Here is a 19,263-nt window from a genome sequence, read left to right on the forward strand (position 1 = left end):
TTTCCTCTAGCAGTTCCTTTACGGGAAGGACTGAACTAGAGCCAGATCCCAGCAATGACAGTGGAGGGCTTTCCCTGCCACTTTATCCCCAGACCTCCAGCGCAGGAAAAACAAGAGACTAGCTGAACAATGACCAAGCAGGAAAACAGCTGGCAGAGGAGTGGCAAAGATAAGCAAGTACTTACTTGGGGTTCCGACGCTAAATTCATCTTGTATGGATGGCGTTTCCCCTCCTCGGTCACTAGAGGAGACCAAATTTTCTGTTCGGACCTGTGACAGACGAGCAAAGCTGTTGTTCCCTTCCGTTTTGGTTCATTTCATTCTGCCCTACAGTGCTGATGATCTAACTCAACATCTCACACACGCCGAGTAAGGCCTCTACCATGGAGCAGTATCACCAGCGTAAAGCTGCAGTCTCACTCACTTTAAGGACCCAGTTCAACCTCTGTATCTACAGGCTCTGATTAGATTCAGTCAACCGCGGACAGAAAGCTCTGTATCTGTATGAAACATATTCAGATTTTTCCCCTTGTCATTATTCACTAAAAGATATGGTATAGCAATCATGCGCACTGTGCTCACACTGTATTAGATATTACAGGCAGTCCAGAGATGATTTAAAGCTGTCAGGGAGCTGCATATAGCTCTGCACTGCTTTGTAGAGAAGAGACCTGGGTGCTCACAGATTTTTATAGCCACGATTCTGCCGGCCCCCATAGATGCCAAGAAACAACTTTACATGGTAAAAGCAAATGGAGGAAAACATTCCCTTTGCCTTAACTTCTACCCTCTGAATTTGTACCCTGCCATCAGACCCTCTGCTTGTCAAACAGATGGTGTCCATGTTGAATGGCTCCTACACGCATCCTTAAGAGATTTCCCAGCCTGGCCTGCCTTCTGGTCTAACCTCAGCCTTGCTCACTACAGGGGGACTGACCTAGGAGTTGCTACACCTGCCTCATGCTGCCACCTTAATTCAAGGTGGGATAGACTTCAACCCTATCATGGCCCAGAGTTCCTAGCCTAGACCAAATCACCAACATATCTGTGAATCAAGCATCCCTTTTCGCTCTTATAAAGGATTTTCTTCCTGCCAATCACACAGCATTGGTCCTAGTGCAGTTTCAGTTTTCATTAGCATGGGGATTTTTCTCTCTTCAAGGCAAACAACATTTATTCTTTCCTTTGTATTTGTCACAGTAGCCAGTGACAGACAATTATAAGGTACACCTGGGCAATTCGTTGGCAAGTGAATTTTAAAAAGAATCAATGAACCTACAAATAAATGCATGAATGACCTGAACATGAGTTTGAGGGAGAGGATGTGGGCTGAGATAGAACAAGAGACAAGAACAAAGGGTCAATGTGCTTTTGAAGGAGTCACAATGAAATGGTTCACCTCCCACAGTGAGTAAGGCTCTGAAGGGAACAAAATATTCTGGCATTTTTCATGTACTCTTGGTCTGTCTATCAATCCTATAGTACAAGTAGGGGAAAAAAACATTCAAAATGAGAACCTGATGAAGGGCTGTAAAAGCTAAGGTTAGTGAGCCATTAAATAAAGCAGGTTCACACAGCAACAAGAACCTGAACCTGATCCAACAGGAACTAGGAAGCCACTCAAAGCTGAATCAATCACGCCTAAAATCTGGGATCCATAGGGCACCTTCCATGACCAAGTGAAAGAAGACTGGAAATCCTACCCTAACTGCGGCTTCCAAGGTGCTGTCTTCGGCTGTGTTCATGCCTGTGCTCCTTTCCTTTCCTGTGCACCTAACCTTGCACTTGACACTTTATCTAACAGGCTTGGGTCCTTCTCTGCTGCTGCAATCTCACAACAGAGCATGCGCTACTCAGGGTCCTTGGAGGAATACCATCCTAAACCATACTCAGAGGCCCTCAGGAAGACATCTGAGCTTCATTATGCCTTACCATGTTTCATTTCTTTTACCTCCTCAGGATTCTCGTTAGCTGTGTTAGATCCAGTAAAAGGGTGGTAACTTAGGAGAAAGGGGCATACATGATGAGAAGCACTGTGAGCACGAGAGATGAGAGGAGCGACCTCAAAGCACAAAGCCAAGACCTTCTAGCCTGCTTTCATCATGCACTGCACAGAACTGGTGAAGTGCGGGGGCTTCTGAGATGTGGGAGGCAGGCCCTGTCCACAAGCAGCTTCCAGTCCATCAGGAATGAGTGAACACTTCCACAGCCTCACCTGGATACTGTGAGCGTCATGTTGTCTGTGCAGCCCTTGATTTTGTTCTGGGCTTCCAAGTGTGTCATACTGCTGGTACCTTCCCCATCGATGGCCGTGATCAAATCTCCAATACATAAATTAGCTATAGCAGCCTTGCTTCCGGGAGTGACCTGGCAACAGAGCAGATAGCACACAGTTAGTCACTGTGTGTCTCCAGGAAGACCAATGAGAAAATACCATCAAGTTAAATACTCAACGATAAAGACCAAAGTATAGGAAAGGGAGAGTTTGGCAGGGTGGTGCACACCTGCTCTGGAGAAGCTGAAGGAGGAGACAATTTGAGGCTAGCCTGAGCTACTTAGTGAGTCTGAGGACAGCCTGGGACATATAGCAAGACCCCTGAAAGGATAAAAGAAAGAACAGGGAGAGAAAGAGCTCAACAAAGTATGCTAAAATCAAATTTTAATTAGCTGTAATCCTTCATGTTTTTACAATCTGTTACCATAAACCCAGTCCTTTCCTGTACATGACCTAATTGTCCCCTGATAACAACTTTGTGAGAAACAAGAATGGACACCAGAAACTGAGGCATATGGAGTTAGTGACCTACCCAGGGCCACCCACTAGCACATTACTAGCCATCAGCTAGCCCACTGCAGACTCAAACCTTGAGCCTCACTCGGTGTTCCGACCTCAAAATAAGTCACCAACACATATTTTAGACTCACGCAATTAGAGAACATTGTGTACAATAACTTCTATTTCTGTAAAATCCTAACATATGTTATAAGTTACAAGCCCAGACAGAACTGGAATGGCTCACTGCTGCACATTTCAGTGACGTGTTCGTTTCTTGAACAATGGTCTTGAGTTACTTTTACAATAATAACAACAAAGCAATGAAGGTAATTTCTCAATATGGTAGTGTGGGTTCACACCCGGAAGTCCACCCTGCCCTACAGGAGGCTGGTTTTCTGCAAGCTATGCTTCCAGACCATTAGCTCCAAATCTGTAGACAACAGATGCCTGGGGTGGCCAGGTAGGAACTGTTGCAGGTCCTCAAACCCACCTGCCTACTGATGATTCCCCATGGACAGAGTAAATGCACCCCCACCCGACCCACAGTTGTTTTTCAAGTGAACACTGAGGCCGCTCTGATGAATGGCACTCACTCTGAAGCAGCGCTGACCTCAGAATAACCGTCTGCTGCTGGATATCCTCTCAGTTAGGCCATACCAAAGTGTCTCCATCACGCCGGGGCAAGTCCATGACTGTATGACATTAAAAGGCCATTCCAAATGGGAAGCCAGGGGCAGAATGGCACACCTCCAGACCCCCAGTGCCCAAAAGGCTCTGGCTTCCTCTTGGGACCAGTGGAATTGCAAACCACAGGGTGTTTCCATAAGCTGGTCCTTCAAAGCACCAAATCGGGATACCAGAGTAAGGCAACAAGCCTCAGTTTTCCACAGCCAAGTACCCAAAAAGTCCTCACCAAACACAAAACACCAGCCCTCACAGGGATGTCGGTGCGGGGCCCTGTCTACTCCCTCACTGGCACCCTGACTCCACAAAATGAGGAGCTGAGCTAGTCCTTGAATGTGTTCTGGCTTCACCAGACAAAACTCCCCTGGAATGTAAAGATGTGAAAGCAGTGCAGAGATCCTGACCTTCTACCCGTTCTCCCCCGCTCTCCCATCATGTGTTTACAGAGATCTGACTCTCACGAGAGCTGTGCTCCAGGCCACGGCTGAGTGAGTTGTCTGACCCAGGCCTTCCTTCCAATCAGCAATAGGAAACTCATTCTGAGTCACTCAGTGTGGCAGTAAAAACGCAGGCTGACCTGGTGTTATGCTACATACAGCTCCCTTGTTCTAAATGACAAGGCAGACTTTTGCGTTTTTGTTTGATGTTTTTGGGAAATGTCCTATGGATCCCAGGCTGGCCTCCATCCCTCCATGTTGCTACTAACTCACTTTTTAACAGTCTTACCCAAGTATCCTCTTGTTTGGGATTGGTAATGGCTCTAAACTGGCGAATTCTATCTCTAAATTGACTAGCTGGAAAACCAGGAGGATAATGCCAATCAAAGGCATTATTTATGATCAAATATAAAAGTATAAAAGAGCAAGTTCCTTTAGGACAGCCTTGCAAGACTTCAGGAAAGCCCTCCCCTTAGGCTACCTCCACACTAAGCTCTAGCTTCCTCCCCAGCTTTTTTTTTTTCTTTCCCCATCTCAGTATTTTTAACTCTGCCCAATTGGCTTTCCTCACCTTTTAAGTCTCTACTTAAATTATCTTCTCAGAGTCTTCCTGACTTCCAGTCTATGGCACCTACCATATCATAGTAGGTGCTCAAAATAAATAACCAAAGAATGATTCAAATTAAAAAGGTTCACTGTTGTTAAAGATGCTCTCTATCAAGAGCTGGGAAGATCATGCAGGGTGTAAGAGGTCTTGCAGTGTATGAGGGCCTGAACTCTGGTCCCTCAAACCCATGTAAAAGCTGAATGTGGGTGTACCCCCTAGCCCCAAAGCTCAGGTAGTGGGAGAGACAGAAGGATTGCAGAGGCTTGTGGACAGCCAGCTAACTAAAAAATGGTAAGGAAGGGACCCATCACTCAAGGCTCAGGGAACTATGTGAAGGGGAGGCAAAAAGATCGTTAAGAGCCAGAGGGGATAGATGATGTCAAGGAAACAGTATCTCTCAGACACCACAGGGCCTGCACTGGTCAAACCAGACTGGGTCCCACTGCTGAAATGGGAAGTAGATGCAAACCCCCATCCCTCCCCAATTAACAACTGCTCTCAAAGAAAAAAAATCATTTTCTCCAAGAGTCATTGAGCACACAAACCACACTGAAGGGCAGACGCTGTCACCAGCAGTAGATGAACAACCCAAAATCAACTCAAAGTTATTTTTGAAGATTTTGTTTGTTTGTCTCATATTGCTTTGTTCAGGCATTTTTTGAAAACTTTATGGCCTTTTGCTTGTGTATTATAACTTCCAAAATTTTGAGTTTTTATGGGGGTATATGTGTGTATATGCATTTCTCCTATTCTTTCTTAGTTTCTTTGTTCATTTTCTTTTATCCTTGTTTGTCTTTTTCTTTGCCTGTTGGTTTTCTTAAGAGAGAAAGAGAGAAGACATGGAGTTAGAGGGGTGGGGAGGTGGGGAGAGTCTGGGAGGAAAAGGGAAACCGTGATCAGACTATATTATATAAAAAGAGATTTATTTTAAATTTTAAAGAGACCCTGTGTGAAGGGGATGAGGAGGAGAGTGACGGAGCAGGGCAATGACTTCCTCTACATCCACAAGGATACACATATTTTAGTATTTAAAATGAGTATTTCAAAATAACTTTATTTTTTTAAATCAAGTAACTATTTCTCTTAAAATGATCATCCTAGACTTAAAATAGAATTCTGTTTTTAAGTTTTATGTTCAATTGCTAAGAAGTCTGGAATTTCCAGCATTTTGTTTAAATCGTTTTATGGGAGTGGCATTTCTGCAGAGAACATCTCAACAGGCCCTAAACAAGCTAAAACCAGTCTTAGGAGGCCCACACCTGAGTAATTTGGACCTAGCCTAGCCTTCCATCTGATTTCCTTCTTTTTTTTTTTTGAGCCAAAGGAAAGTTTTTGAAAATTACAAGAGAAGATCATCAGATCAGACTCTGGTAGAATAACATTCTTTTATGAGCCATTTCTTTTTTGAAAGGTTGGGGCTAGGGATACAGACCAAAAAGTAGAGCACGCTCCTGGCATGTACAAAGTCCTATGACTGATTCCCAACACCATAGACACTGGACATGATAGCACTTGGGAGGTGGGGGCAAGAAGATCAGAAATTCAGTTTATCCTGTTTGAGGCAGCTTAGACTATATGAGACCCTGCCTCCAAAAACAGGGAGAGAGGAAAGAGTAGATCAAATAAATCACAGAACTTATCTTTGCAGAGCTCATTCATACTAAAGACTGAAAACAATAAGCTCACATAGATCAGATGAGCAAGCATATATTAGACATTTTAGAGAGAAGGCTAGAGAGAGACTGTGAGTGTTTCAAGTTCACACAGCTAAAAGCTTATGCCTGGTTTTTTACCACAAAACCCTTCATAAATTCTACCCTTTCCTTTTTCTTCAGTGTAATACCATGGCAGAGACTCTAAGGCCACTGTCATTACTGAGAAGAAACCTAGAATTTAAAGAGGTGCATCTGCCGTGGCCTCCTATACAAAACCTGGAGTGCCACAAATCCCTGTTGGCCAGGTGCCTCCCAGGCAGGAGACAACAGCTCCACTCTCTGTGCCGCCCTTCCCACCCTCAAACACGCTGATTATAAGACAGAACTGAAAAGGGCTACAGAAAGCCTGGATCTCCCTGCTGGAGAGTTCCTGTCCTGAATAGTCGACTCTACCACACACTTTACCACAATGAACCTCAGTTCTAACAGCGGCCACCATTAATGAGGCTTATTATATGTCAAGTGCGACCTAAAGTGGTTAATAAGTGTTGGCTTATGATCCTCTCATAATGTTACGAGGAAGGCAATGTTATTTGCATCACTGAAGATGAGGAAATGGAGGAACAAGGGTTAAGCAGCTTGCTCAATCTGACTCAGCTGATGAGTGGCAAGCCATGGCAAGTTCCAGGGTCCGCTACACCATGGCGTCTATCCTAATTCCTTAGCAGCCATCAAATTCCATCAGAATCAGCTCATGATGGAGTCAGCTTCAATCTCTTAAAGAAAAAGAAATTAATTTTTTCCTCCAAAAAACCAGACCCATTAGTTAAATGGACACCCTCCCCCCAATTCCCTGAGACAGCTTTTTCCCCTAGAAAATATACAGCTAGAACATACAACTGTTGCTATAAAAACTAGAGTGGCTTAGGTGCAGCGATTCCTTCCTTTAATAAGAAAGAATGTTCTGCTGGCTTGTGTAGCAGACACTCACCTCGAATTCAATCTTGAGCCCACTCCCAGCCCGGACAGCCACTTCTTACCTGGAGGTTGTTACCCTGCACACTGACTACACTCTATGTTTGTAAGGCACCCCAAACCCTGCTATGATTTCTACTTCTAAGTCATGCAAAACAGAACTGTGGTACAGCTCTCCCTCATTTTTCAACAGAGTGCATCCACAGGGCCAGGCACTTGATACTGAAGACAAGAATTAACCCCCTTTCCTTTGTGACATTGGCTTGCTTCATCCTCCCACAGGCTTCCTTTCTCACTCACTCACTCATCATGCACGCCCATGCACATTCTGGAAGATGTAGCAGCTTGTTGGTTAAGATGGGACTTCTAGAGGTGGCTGGCCAGGACTCGCTATCCTTTGGTCGGGATTTAGTGTCTCTGTATACCTTGCTCTTCAGCAGAAATGAAGACAGCAGTCATGACACCAGAGGGTTGACATGTGAAGGTTGCTGAGATGACTCAAAACAGAGCAAGAGCTCAGAACTAAAGAAATAGGAGCTCTTGGTTGTGAAATCAATCCAGCAACCACATGCTATGAAATGGACTGAGCCTACCACCTAGGAGGTCATGGTCCCTGGAGAGACAGGCAGGTGATAAATATTGTGCTAGAAGCAACAACACAATCCAAAGAATGATGATGAGTGCTGGGGAGATGGCTAAGAGTGCTTTCTGAACAAGCATGAAGATGTGAGTTTGGATGGCGGTACCTGTGCAACAAGATTGATATGGTCTTGCTGCAAACCTGCAACCCCAGCACTGGGAAGAGGAGAGGGGGTGTGGAGGCAAGAAGATTGGTAGTGCTTGCTGGCTATTATCCTAGGATGGGCAGAATGAGCGCCAGGTTCAGAGAGAGACCCTGCCTCAAAAGAATATTAGAAGACACTTAAACCTGCACATCCACATATATACACCCCCTATACACACATACACACACTCCACTACACAGATGACTCCCTGAAGTTGGTGCTGTTTAAAACCACAAAGCCACAAAAGGAGGCAGGAAAGAGCAGGCCAAGTCTCAAGAACAGTATGTGGACTGCATCGATGAATCCCAGGGAGCAAGGGAGGGGAAAGGGATATGAGATAAAGACAGCAAGCTGTGAGAACCCTGGATTTTATCTGGAAATAACAATGAAATGTCCACACAGTATTTTCTGTGTCTGGTTACTACAAAAACACAGCCACAGACCATTAGCCGTGCTGAAGTTCAGATGACCTCACTGGACAGATACTTTCTGGATCAGTCAGGGTTACTTTGCTATGATGAAACACCATGACCAAAAAAGCAAGTTGGGGAAAGGTTTCTTTGGCTTACATTTCCACATTGTACTCCATCACTGAAGGAAGCCAGAACAGGAACTCAAACAGGGTAGAAACCTGGAGGGAGGAGCTGATGCAGAGACCATGGAGGGGTGCCGTTGACTGGCTTGCTCCACGTAACTTGCTCATCCCGCTGCTTATAGAACCCAGGACCACCAGCCCAGGGGAAGCCCCACCCACAGTGGACTGGGCCTTCCTTCATCAATCACTAATTAAGAAAATGCACTACAGGCTTGCCGACAGCCTGATCTTATGGAGGCATTTTTCTCAATTGAGGTTCTTTCCTCCCAGATAACTTTACTCGTGTCAAGCTGACATAAAAGTAGCCAGCACACATTCAAGACAATTCAAACAACCCATTCCAGGGGTCACCCATTCAGCCCCTACCCCAGCTGTTCCCTTGGAGGAATAGTTCTCAACCTATAGGTCATGACCCCTATAGGGGTTGAGCAACCCTTTCACAGGGGTCACATATCAGATATCCTGCCTATCGGATATTTATATTGCAATTCATAAAGATAGCAAAATTACAGTTATGAAGTAGCAATGAAATAATTTTATGATTGGGAATCACCACAACATATATGAAAGGGTCACAGCATTAGGAAGGTTGAAACCACTGCATTAATGGATCTTTGGAAGGGTCCTACTTAAAACCCAAGTTCTACTAGCAGCTGGATACATGCGTTCCTTTAACCTTCTGCATTTGAAATTGACAGCAAAGTCCATCAGCTGAATCTGGTCCACAATCAAGGGTGCTCTGTATTAGTTTTAATTTAAATCACATATTGGTGAATTTCACATAAACTCACAGATTCTAAGCTTGTGGAAAATCTGGCAGTTCTGGGCTCCAATCTCCATACGGCAACAATCCTCCCCAACTGAGGAGACTGTCCGCTAAATGAGAAACATACCACCCACTCAGCCACAGCCCCATCATACTCCACAGCCCCTAGCACAGAGACCCAGTATCAGCTGCCATTTGTCATCACTCATACAGTGATTCATCTTACTACTTGGCCCTTTGGTCAGCCTCATTTATGTTGCCTCCTGGGTTTGGTTCTGAAGGCTCAGTTCAAAAGCTATAAAAGGCACAATTACATGAAAAAGCACTTTACGATGGGCTGAGGTGGAACTCCATGGTGACTAAGGCCTGGGTTCAACCAAAGAAAAATACGTCATAGCTACCAGATGCCCAGGTCAATAACCTATTTCCTCTTAACTATAGAAAGCACCCCATTCTGTTCTCAGTGTTCCAGCCATCCTGGAGTGAAGGTGCACACCTATACCCCCAAAACTCAGGATGCCCAAACCAAGTTGAAGGCCATTCTGGGATCCATAATGAATTCAAGGCTAGCCTGGGCTACCAGGAAAACCTTGTAAGAGGAGAAGGAGTAAAAATAAGTGTTCTAGACTGGATGATAAATCAATTGTTGCTCTATTATAGATGTGAGAGTTCCAGCTAAGCATCTGTCAGTTGTTTTGAATGTTCTGAGGCATAGATTCCCCACCACCACCACCCACCCTTGCTTTGAAGAGGAAAAAAAAAAACTATTTTCTTGCTTTTCTAGCTTTCGTTTTAACTCAGCTTGCAGGTCAATTTCCTTAGTGTTACAGAACACCACTCACCTTGTCCCTCGAAACTGGCTTCTAAACATGGGGCCAGAAATTGACCCAGCTCTCAAATGTTCTAAACCATATTTGTAAGGGTGTAGCACTGACTCACAAACTCTTAGCTACCAAATCCCCTGAAGCGAGGGAATAAAATATACACAGAGCCCTCAAGCCATCTCACATCTACACAGAAGGATCCAGAAATAGTCACACATTCATTCATTTTACTTTATTTTGCCCTGGGGATCAAACCCAGGGCCTCTGGCATGTTAAGTACACATTCTTGCCAATAGGCTACACCCTCAGCCCCTAATCTCTGCTTTTTAAGTTTCCTTGCAAAGCCTAATGTTCACTGGATTGGGAAACTTCAAAGTGGATGTTGACTATTTTTCTTATCATAATTTCTCCCTGGTGAAGTTAAATTACTAGACAAAGAATAAATAGTTAAACCTAAAAGCCCAGGTCCTCTAGAAACAACCTGAAAGACTCACACTTCTGCACATAGAAGGCCCTTTGAAGATGCTTCAACTAGAATAGTCTCTATCTCTCACACACACAGAGAAAGAGAAAAGAAAAAGTGAGGGGGAGGAAGAAAGGGGGGAGAAAAGAGGTGAAGGGAGAGAAGTAAGGACAGAAGAAAAGGGGAGAAAGGGAGGAAGAAAGAGGAAGAGAAGGCAAGCAGGGAGAGAGGAAGAGACAAAACAGCCCTATCAATGTTGGTCAACCTCTGAGAAAGACCTAAAGTCAAGAATTATAAAAGGCATGTCAGCCCATATGTCCAACTCACGCATCATGGTTCACATTTTTGCCCTGGCCACAAAACTCACAGCTAAACTCAGTGTGCAATTACAGAAACCAATAAAGTTCCTGGAACACTGCTGCTTCCGCTTCCATGTTCCAAATATTTCGTTAATTCTTAAGTATGTCCTTGTGTGTTTCTGGTATTGTAAACTGCCTTAAATTCATGGAGAACAAAGTGAGAAAGGAAGCATAAATAATGATGCATTCCCTGGACTAACAAAACATGAAATTCAAGTTCTGTTGCAATGGCACAGTCTCTTGATCTAACGGCTATGTCAGGGTTTCCAGGTAAAAACGTGAAGGTCTAATTTGGGGGTGGGCCAACACTGAAGCAGTCCACCTGCCACATTTAAATGCCGAATGTGAGCTCCTCCCTGGGACTCTCCTGGCTTGCAGTTTGTCAGTCCAGGCTGCCACCCAGACCCTGAAGCCACATCAAAGCCGCAAACATCACGTGAGGACACACAGGCTGGCCTGAAACAATACTACTTCAGAATGTTATCAGTTCGCCTACAACCACTTTCTCCAGGAAATGAGGCAATTAAGTAGACTGTCTGTGGATGGGTTGTACCCTAACCCAGACTTCCTTCATGCACAATGCAAAATGAAGTTGTCAGTGCACAGAGGTGGAAGTTCAGAGGGACTCGCTGCTCTCTTGGTCTGAGCTATCACCATTCCGAAGACAGAAAGGTAAAAGAGCTGGCAGTAAAGAGAATACCCTAATTTCTCAGTAAGATATCAATTCTCAAGCATCCAAAAGCCCATGACAACCATGCGTGTTTTAAAACAGCCCTAATCACTGCCACCCACAACCAAAACCCGAACATTCACTTTTGCAAACTATTCTGGCTGTTTCTGTTCCTTCGCTGACCAAATGAAATTGGCAATGGTGTCAATCTCATTAGGTTGCTGGAAAGGTGTTCTTAAAGGACTTGAAACAGTATCAGGGCTGGAGAGATGGCTCCTGGATTGAGAGTAGATACTGGACATATAGAGGGCCACAATACAGTTAGCAGCACAAATGTTAGACAGCTCACAGCTGCCTGTAACTCTAGCTACATGGGGATCTGACACCATCTTCCAGACTCTGTGGGTACCTGCACTCAACCATATATATATTCACACACAAACACACACATAATTAAAAATAAAATAAATCTTTGGGACTGACGAGATGGCTCAGTGGTTAACAGCACTGGCTGCTCTTCCAAAGCGCCAGGGTTAGACTTCCCAGACCCACACCAGCAGTTCACAACCATCTGTATCTCTAGTTCTTGGGGACCCAAGAGCACCAGGCACACAGATATACATGTGGGCAAAACAATACTCATACATATAAAATAATGTTTGAAAGAAAAATATTTTAATTACTTAAAAAAATAATAATAAAGATAGCTACCATCAAAACTTCTTTAACGGTATGCCTTAACTGGATGTATGCTATGGGTTATCCAGAGAGCTATGCAACTAGCATTGCACCACCCATCCTTGCAATAACCTTGACAGGTAAATACTATTATTCTCAGTTCACTAACAGCTGCTGAGTTTTCAGGGGCCGACCTGCCCCCAACATACAAGAAGTAGGCAAGACAAGGGTTTGAACCTACATCCAGCTGAAGCCAAAAAATACATTTCCCCAGGATACCAAGCTGTCTTTCATTCTTCATTTGTTGAAAGAAAATTATGACAGAAAATACAGAATAATGAATAACCCACCATGAGACACTAATTAACTCTGAAAACGCAACTTACGTGAAAAGCAGGCTGGGAAGTTTTATAGGCAGGTGCTGACAGTGTTTGCCTCCATGACGCACAAATGGAGAAAGGCTTTTACCTTTGCCTTCCCTCGCTTTTCCATTTGGCCTTCTTCTTTGAGAGATTTGAGGTTGTTCCCTCGCTCTTTCAGACAGGCTCTCACGCTTACAGCTTGAGCTAGACTGGAACTTACTACGTGGCTCAAGGTTCTGAACTTGCAGCAGTCTTGCCTCAGTCTCCTGAGCCTCGGTGCCTAGCTTCTAAATCTTTTATAACAACCACATGTAACCTTACTAAGCAGAACACGCTCACAGACAAGAACACGCTCACAGACAAGAACACAAACTGCCATGATAATGCCTAGTGAATTCTCCCCACAACCCGCCCCCCAAAACAAAACAAAACAAAACAAAAAAATGTACCTAATAAAGAACCTGAATGTGAATTTTCAAACCTCAAACCTCGAAAAACAACACAAGTTGTTGATTACAAGTCTTTCAGCCAAGATTTATTTGTCCCAATTCTGACATCTAAGACTCTAGGTTAACTTTGGACCTTTCTCTGCTGAGCCATTTTGCCAGCCTGTTGTGGGATTTTCTGTCCTGTGACTCAACTGGCATTTTCCTGCACATTATTTTTGTTAATAGTCATCTGAATTATTTAAAAAATCAGGGCTACCCGGGCAGGACAGAGTCTCAGTAGTTAAGAGCACTTGCTGTTCTTGCAGAGGGACCCAAGCACAGTTCAACATCCTTTTCTAAACTCAACGGGTACAAGGCATACCTGTGTTGCACATACGTACATGAGAGCAAAACCCTCATACATACAAAATAAATAAGTAAATCCAAAAAGAAAAAAAATTTAATTCAGGGCTATTGGAAAATTTGCCACAAGGAAGTCCTCAAACATGTTTCTTGATACTCAAATGGATTCATTTCTATTAAGCATCTGACTAGAATTGTAGGGTTAGGGTAGTGTTTTAGATTTGGAAGTATGAGCACGCTTAAAATACTTCTAATAGTGCAAATCATCTCTGCATCATCTGAATTTAATCCATGTGCATTTAGGCATCATTATCTTATGTAAGTCACACCTATGTCCTTATCATATGATCTTGTACAGGCTAATTAATTTGATACAGCATCTGAAATGACACTCTGAAATACTGTTGATAAGCTGGCCTCTTACAGGATCAGTGTGTTGATTTTTGTGCCTATGCTAGTACAAAGGAGGGAATGTGCTGTTCTTCACAGACCTTGTGACTGATGAGTGTCCACTCCACCCACCATGCAGCTAAAAACAGTATAGAAATCATAAAGGTTCCAGAGCCATACAGAAATTACTAACTCTTTGGTGTCAGACTTGTGTAGATTGTCTTAGTCACTGTCTCACTGATGTGAAAGGACCCCACGACCAACGCAACTCTTACAAAAGAAAGCATTTAATGGAGGGCTTGCTCACACTTACAGAGGTTTAGTCCAGCACGGTGGCACACATGGTGCTAGAGCAGTTCTGAGAGCTACATCCTGATCCACAAAGCAGAGAAAGACAGAGAGAGACACTAGGCCTGCACAGGCTTTTGGAACTTCCAAGTCCATTCCCAGTGACACACTTCCTGCCACAAAGCCACACATCCCAGTATTCCCTGGTATCTAAGCATTCAAACATATAAGCTTATGGGGGCCATTCTTATTCAAACCCCACATACTGCATCTTGAACTTGGCTCAGCTGACACAAGTGCATCTAGTCATATTCATTTGCAATGATGAACATAATAAACCCAGATGCCCCGATAGCATCCAAACAAACCTTTCTCTAACCTGTCCTTAACTCCTCTGCCCTTCCATCCTCAGTGTCTGCTAGGGTTTACAAAACCTCTCCCAGGTGAGCCTGTAGCTTCGGGCCTTTCCAAAGAATCAAGAAGAAGTCATGCTCCTTTTCAGGATGCTCTCAGTAAAGCTTGCTGTCAATGACACAGACACCCCAGCCAGGCCTCTAGGGTAAGAAGCCAAGAGGATCCTACTTTTCACACTGGTGCCTGGACCAGCATTTGGTTTTCCTGGGGTTCTTCACTGAATAACACCACTAGAAATACAATATTCATTGCCATGGCTTATCAGGAAGCAGAACAATGATGGAAGCTACCCAGCAGCCTACTTGGCAATGCTCGCCGGTCCTGCATTCACTTTGGTCATGGGCTGTACAGTATGTGGAAGACGGTGATGCAAGTACATGCGGAGCAGAACATAATGCATTTAGTAGTTATTAAAATAGTTGACTTTGAAGAATCCAGGCCCTTGGAGCTACATGGCCTACCCACTCACTGCGTATGGCACAGGCAAGTAATATTTCCATGCTTCAGGGTCCTTATCTGTAAAATGAAACTTTTCAATGTACCCACCTCGCCAGGTATCCATGAGACTTACTGACAGAAGATATTAAATACTTAGAATAGTTTCTTTCATAAAAAAAGGCCTACAATGCATGTTTTAACTATTCTGATTACTGCAAGTAGATAAAATAAATGTTTCTTATATGGATCTTTCCCATGGATATACATATACACTTTTATGATTCGCAACACAAGTCCATCTGAAAATATTCCTGAATTTATAGTATATTTTCTCAATCAATTTTCAGTTGAAGGCACAAGTGATGCTATAGGAGTTGGAGATGCCGGGCACTGTATTCAAAGGATATAAGTACACCTGCTTTGCTTGTTCAGCATCATTTTTTAAAATGTAGAGCCCCCAAACACACAGCCTGTGTGTGTGCTAGTGTCCAAGGAAGCCAGAAGAGGATGTTCCCTGGAGCTGGAGTTACAGGCAATTGTGAGCCACCTGGCACGGGTGTCCCAAAAGAGCAGCAAGCACTCCAACCACGAGCCATTCATCATCTTATTTATCTTTATAGAGAAGGAACATGAGTTCCACAGGGTCACAGGGTCCCCTACAGAGCTGCCTAGGATAGGAGCGCTGCTTGGATCCCCAGGCTGAACACAGTACCAGGTCCCATCCCTTCAGCTTCTTCTTTCTCAGTTTTTTTCCATGAGACCCATTAAAAATAAGCCGTACTTTTAAAATTAATTTTATAAGACAGGCACTTCTGAGCATTTACAGCCTTAATCACTCTGTTACGAGGAAGTTCAGAGGTGGGTGAGTCAACATTTTTTTTAAATGTAAATGAAAACAAATTACCCAACCTGCAGATACTTGTACTTCCCCGTCTACACAAAATAAAGGATACAGGCCTTTCACTCCTCCAGAGAACATCAGCAAGGCATGGCCTGGAGGAAAGTAGTCGGCTTGGAAGTCAGCCCTAGCCCGGCCTGGCACACAGCAACCACTGGGTGCCTTTCCCAGTCCTGATCAGCCTGGGAAAGTACCACCCCAGATTTATTATCTGAAAGCTATTGTCCCTGCTTTGTTCTTCATCAAAATTAATCAGCTTGGAGCTGGAGACTAGGCTCAGTAGTTAAAAGCACTTATTGTCCTTGCAGAGGACCTGGGTTTGATTCCCAGCACCCACATGGCAGCTCATAACCACCCGTAACTCTAGTTCCTGGGCCTCCAACACCCTCTTCTTACCCTCACTGATACAAGGCATACACACGGTGCAAATGCATACATGCAGGCAAAATGCCTCTATGATAAAATAATAAAACTAATTTTAAAATTAAAAAAAATCAGAACTTAATTTTAGAAAGAATATTAACCTTCACGGTCAGTATCCTAGAGGCTGAGGAAGGGAGACTCCAGCTTCTGCCTCAGGTACATTTTCTTGGCTTTATCTGCCTCCCTTCTCCCCAGGTCAGCCTTGATCAGCTGGCGTGGCTAAGCTTCTGAGGTGATTTACTGCACACAATGCAGGCATGCAGCTCAGGGTGCTTCAATACACACCAGGAAGTTTTAGACTTGTCTTTTTTTTAATTAATTTTTTTTTTATTAATTGCAATTTACTTTGTATCCCAGCTGTAGCAGCCTCCCTCATTTCCTCCCAATCCAACCCTCCCTCCCTCATCTCCTCCCATGCCCTTCCCTAGTCCACTGATAGGGGAGGTCCTCCTCCCATTCCATCTGACCCTAGCCTATCAGGTCTCATCAGGACTGGCTGCATTGTCTTCCTCTGTGGCCTGGTAAGGCTGTTCCCCCCTCAGGGGAAGGTGATCAAAGAGCCAGCCACTAAGTTCATGTCAGAGACAGCCCCCGTTTCCCTTACTAGGGAACCCACTTGGACACTAAGCTGCCATGGACTACATCTGTGCAAGGGTTCTAGGTTATCTCCATGCATGGTCCTTATTTGGAGTATCAGTCTCAGAAAAGACCCCTGGGCCCAAATTTTTTGGTTCTGTTGTTCTCCTTGGGGAGCTCCTGTCCCCTCAAGGTCTTTCATCTCCCTGTTCTTTTATAAGTTTAAGTTTATAACTTATAAGTTTGGCTATGAGTCTCAGCATCTGCTTGGACACCCTGCTAGGTAGAGTCTTTCAGAGGCCCTCTGTGGTAAACTCCTATCCTGTTCCCTGTTTTCTCCTTCTTCCAGTGTCCACCCCATTTGCCTTTCTGAATGAGGACTGATCATCTTACCCAGGGTCCTCCTTCAGGTGTACAGATTTTAGTATGATTATCCTATATTATATGACTAATATCGACTTATAAGTGAGTATATATACCCTGTGTGTCTTTCTACTTCTGGAATACCTCACTCAGGATGATGTTTACTAGTTCCCACCATCTGCCTGCAAGTTTCAATGATTTCCTTGTTTTTAATTGCTGAGTACTATTACTTTGTGTAAATGTACCACAATCAGAGCTAAACAGAAAATTCTCAATAGAGGAATATCGAATGGCAGAGAAACACTTAAAGAAATGCTCAACATCCTTAGTCATCAGGAAAATGCAAATTGAAACTACCCTGAGATTTTACCTCACACCCATCAGAATGGCTAAGATCAAAAATTCAAGTTACAACACATGCTGGAGAGGATGTGGAGAAAGGGGAACCCTCCTCCATTGCTGGTGGGAATGTAACTTTGTAAAACCACTTTGGAAATCAATCTGGTGCTTTCTCAGAAAATTAGGAATAGTGCTACCTCAAGATTCAGCTATACCACTCCTAGACATATATCCAAAATATGCTCACGTATACAAGGACATTTGCACAACCATGTTCATAGCAGCTCTATTCATAATAGCCAGAATCTGGAAACAACCCAGATGTCCCTCAACTGAGGAATGGATACAGAAATTGTCTTTTTATAGCTTGACTGAGGAGCCCTGCTCTTCCAACCTTGAAGACATGATGTAAAAATCTAGTTGAATCTGGAAATGGCCCTCTTGAAAATGAGAAAAGACCTTTCAGCTACAGAGTAGCCATTATTAAGCATTCCCTTGGGGTCCTTGAACCAAGGGCACAGGCACTTACTATAAACCACAGGCTCTCAGCAAAGGGTTCCCCAGGACTCAAGGGGCAAGTAAGTGGCAGCTAAACTCAGAGCATCTCCCTTATCTCTGGCCCCACCTCTTCCTGTCTTTGCTTGGTTGCCTGAGAGAAAAACAGTCAACACAGCCCAACAGAAAGCAATTTCAGCATGACTGGACTCTCTGAAGGTTTCCCTTGAAAGCTACAAGAGGAAATAAGAAATTACTAGGGGAGGGAAAACACACACACCCACAAACACACATATAGGGCTGCTGAAAAATACTTTAGAGAGCAGTTAAATACTATGTTAAAGACAGGAGCCTTAAATGAGATACTAGATAGGGAAAAAAAAACTAGTTTATGTCCATTTATAGCTAGTAATTTGCACTGTGAGTCTTGGATTTCTCACAGTAACATAGATGAAAGCACAAAGGAGTAATAGAAGCCACACATGCAATGCATATAAAATGCCCTATGTAAGTCTCTTTAAAAACAGGCAAAATTCAGCATCTAGTGTTTAGGATGCCTATTTAGTCAGTAAAACTATGAAGAAAAGCACAGAGTAACTATTGGATGTCAGGGCTATATCACCGAGCTCCTATGTACCACCAACACTGCATATCCTGACTGGGGTGTGACAGTACAGGTGTTCATTTTATAATCGGTGGAAATGCTTCTAGAAAAAAAACAAAAACAGTATCTCCAAAACACATAGAATAGAACTATGGAGTTCTATTCAGCTTTAGCACTTTAACAAAAGACTGGAGCCAATACCAGAATAATTCATGCAAGAGAAAGCAAACATGGTTATTTAAATTAGAGGCACTCCTCTCCCTGCCTAGTTTTATAGCTTGCTTTGGTGTGGAGACTGCAAGTCTACTTACACAAAAAACGTACTAGCGAGCTATATCCGCCCAGAAAGTGGGTGGAGCTCTTTGCCAAGGCTCACACATCGCCATTATTCACTGTTTACAGAGCACTCTACATTCTTCAACTGGTAGCCAAGGGCTGCTGTTACTACTGCACTGATTGAAAAAATAAACTCTGGGTGCTTACCTTAGGCACAGCTTGGATAAGAACTAAACTCCAGACCCCACCTCACACCCTAGACCACCCATGCCACAGTCTCTTTATGACAACCACTTTCTCATCCCCAAGTCATAAGGTGAAAAGACAAGTGA

General features: G+C 43.8%; 1 protein-coding gene across 1 annotated transcript in view; it reads right to left on the reverse strand.

Annotated features, from left to right (window-relative positions):
• Nucleotides 1-19,263, reverse strand: part of Pdlim1 (PDZ and LIM domain 1) — a 44,998-nt gene that overhangs the window by 23,167 nt on the left and 2,568 nt on the right. The window contains exons 2-3 of the mRNA XM_021633095.2: nucleotides 2,216-2,367; nucleotides 186-270 (exon numbers count right to left, since the gene is read on the reverse strand). Of these exons, the coding sequence (XP_021488770.1) occupies nucleotides 186-270; nucleotides 2,216-2,367 (237 nt within the window). The remainder of the gene's footprint in view (nucleotides 1-185; nucleotides 271-2,215; nucleotides 2,368-19,263) is intronic.

This window comes from Meriones unguiculatus, chromosome 1 (assembly GCF_030254825.1).
Source record: "Meriones unguiculatus strain TT.TT164.6M chromosome 1, Bangor_MerUng_6.1, whole genome shotgun sequence".
NCBI classification, from domain to species: domain Eukaryota; kingdom Metazoa; phylum Chordata; class Mammalia; order Rodentia; family Muridae; genus Meriones; species Meriones unguiculatus.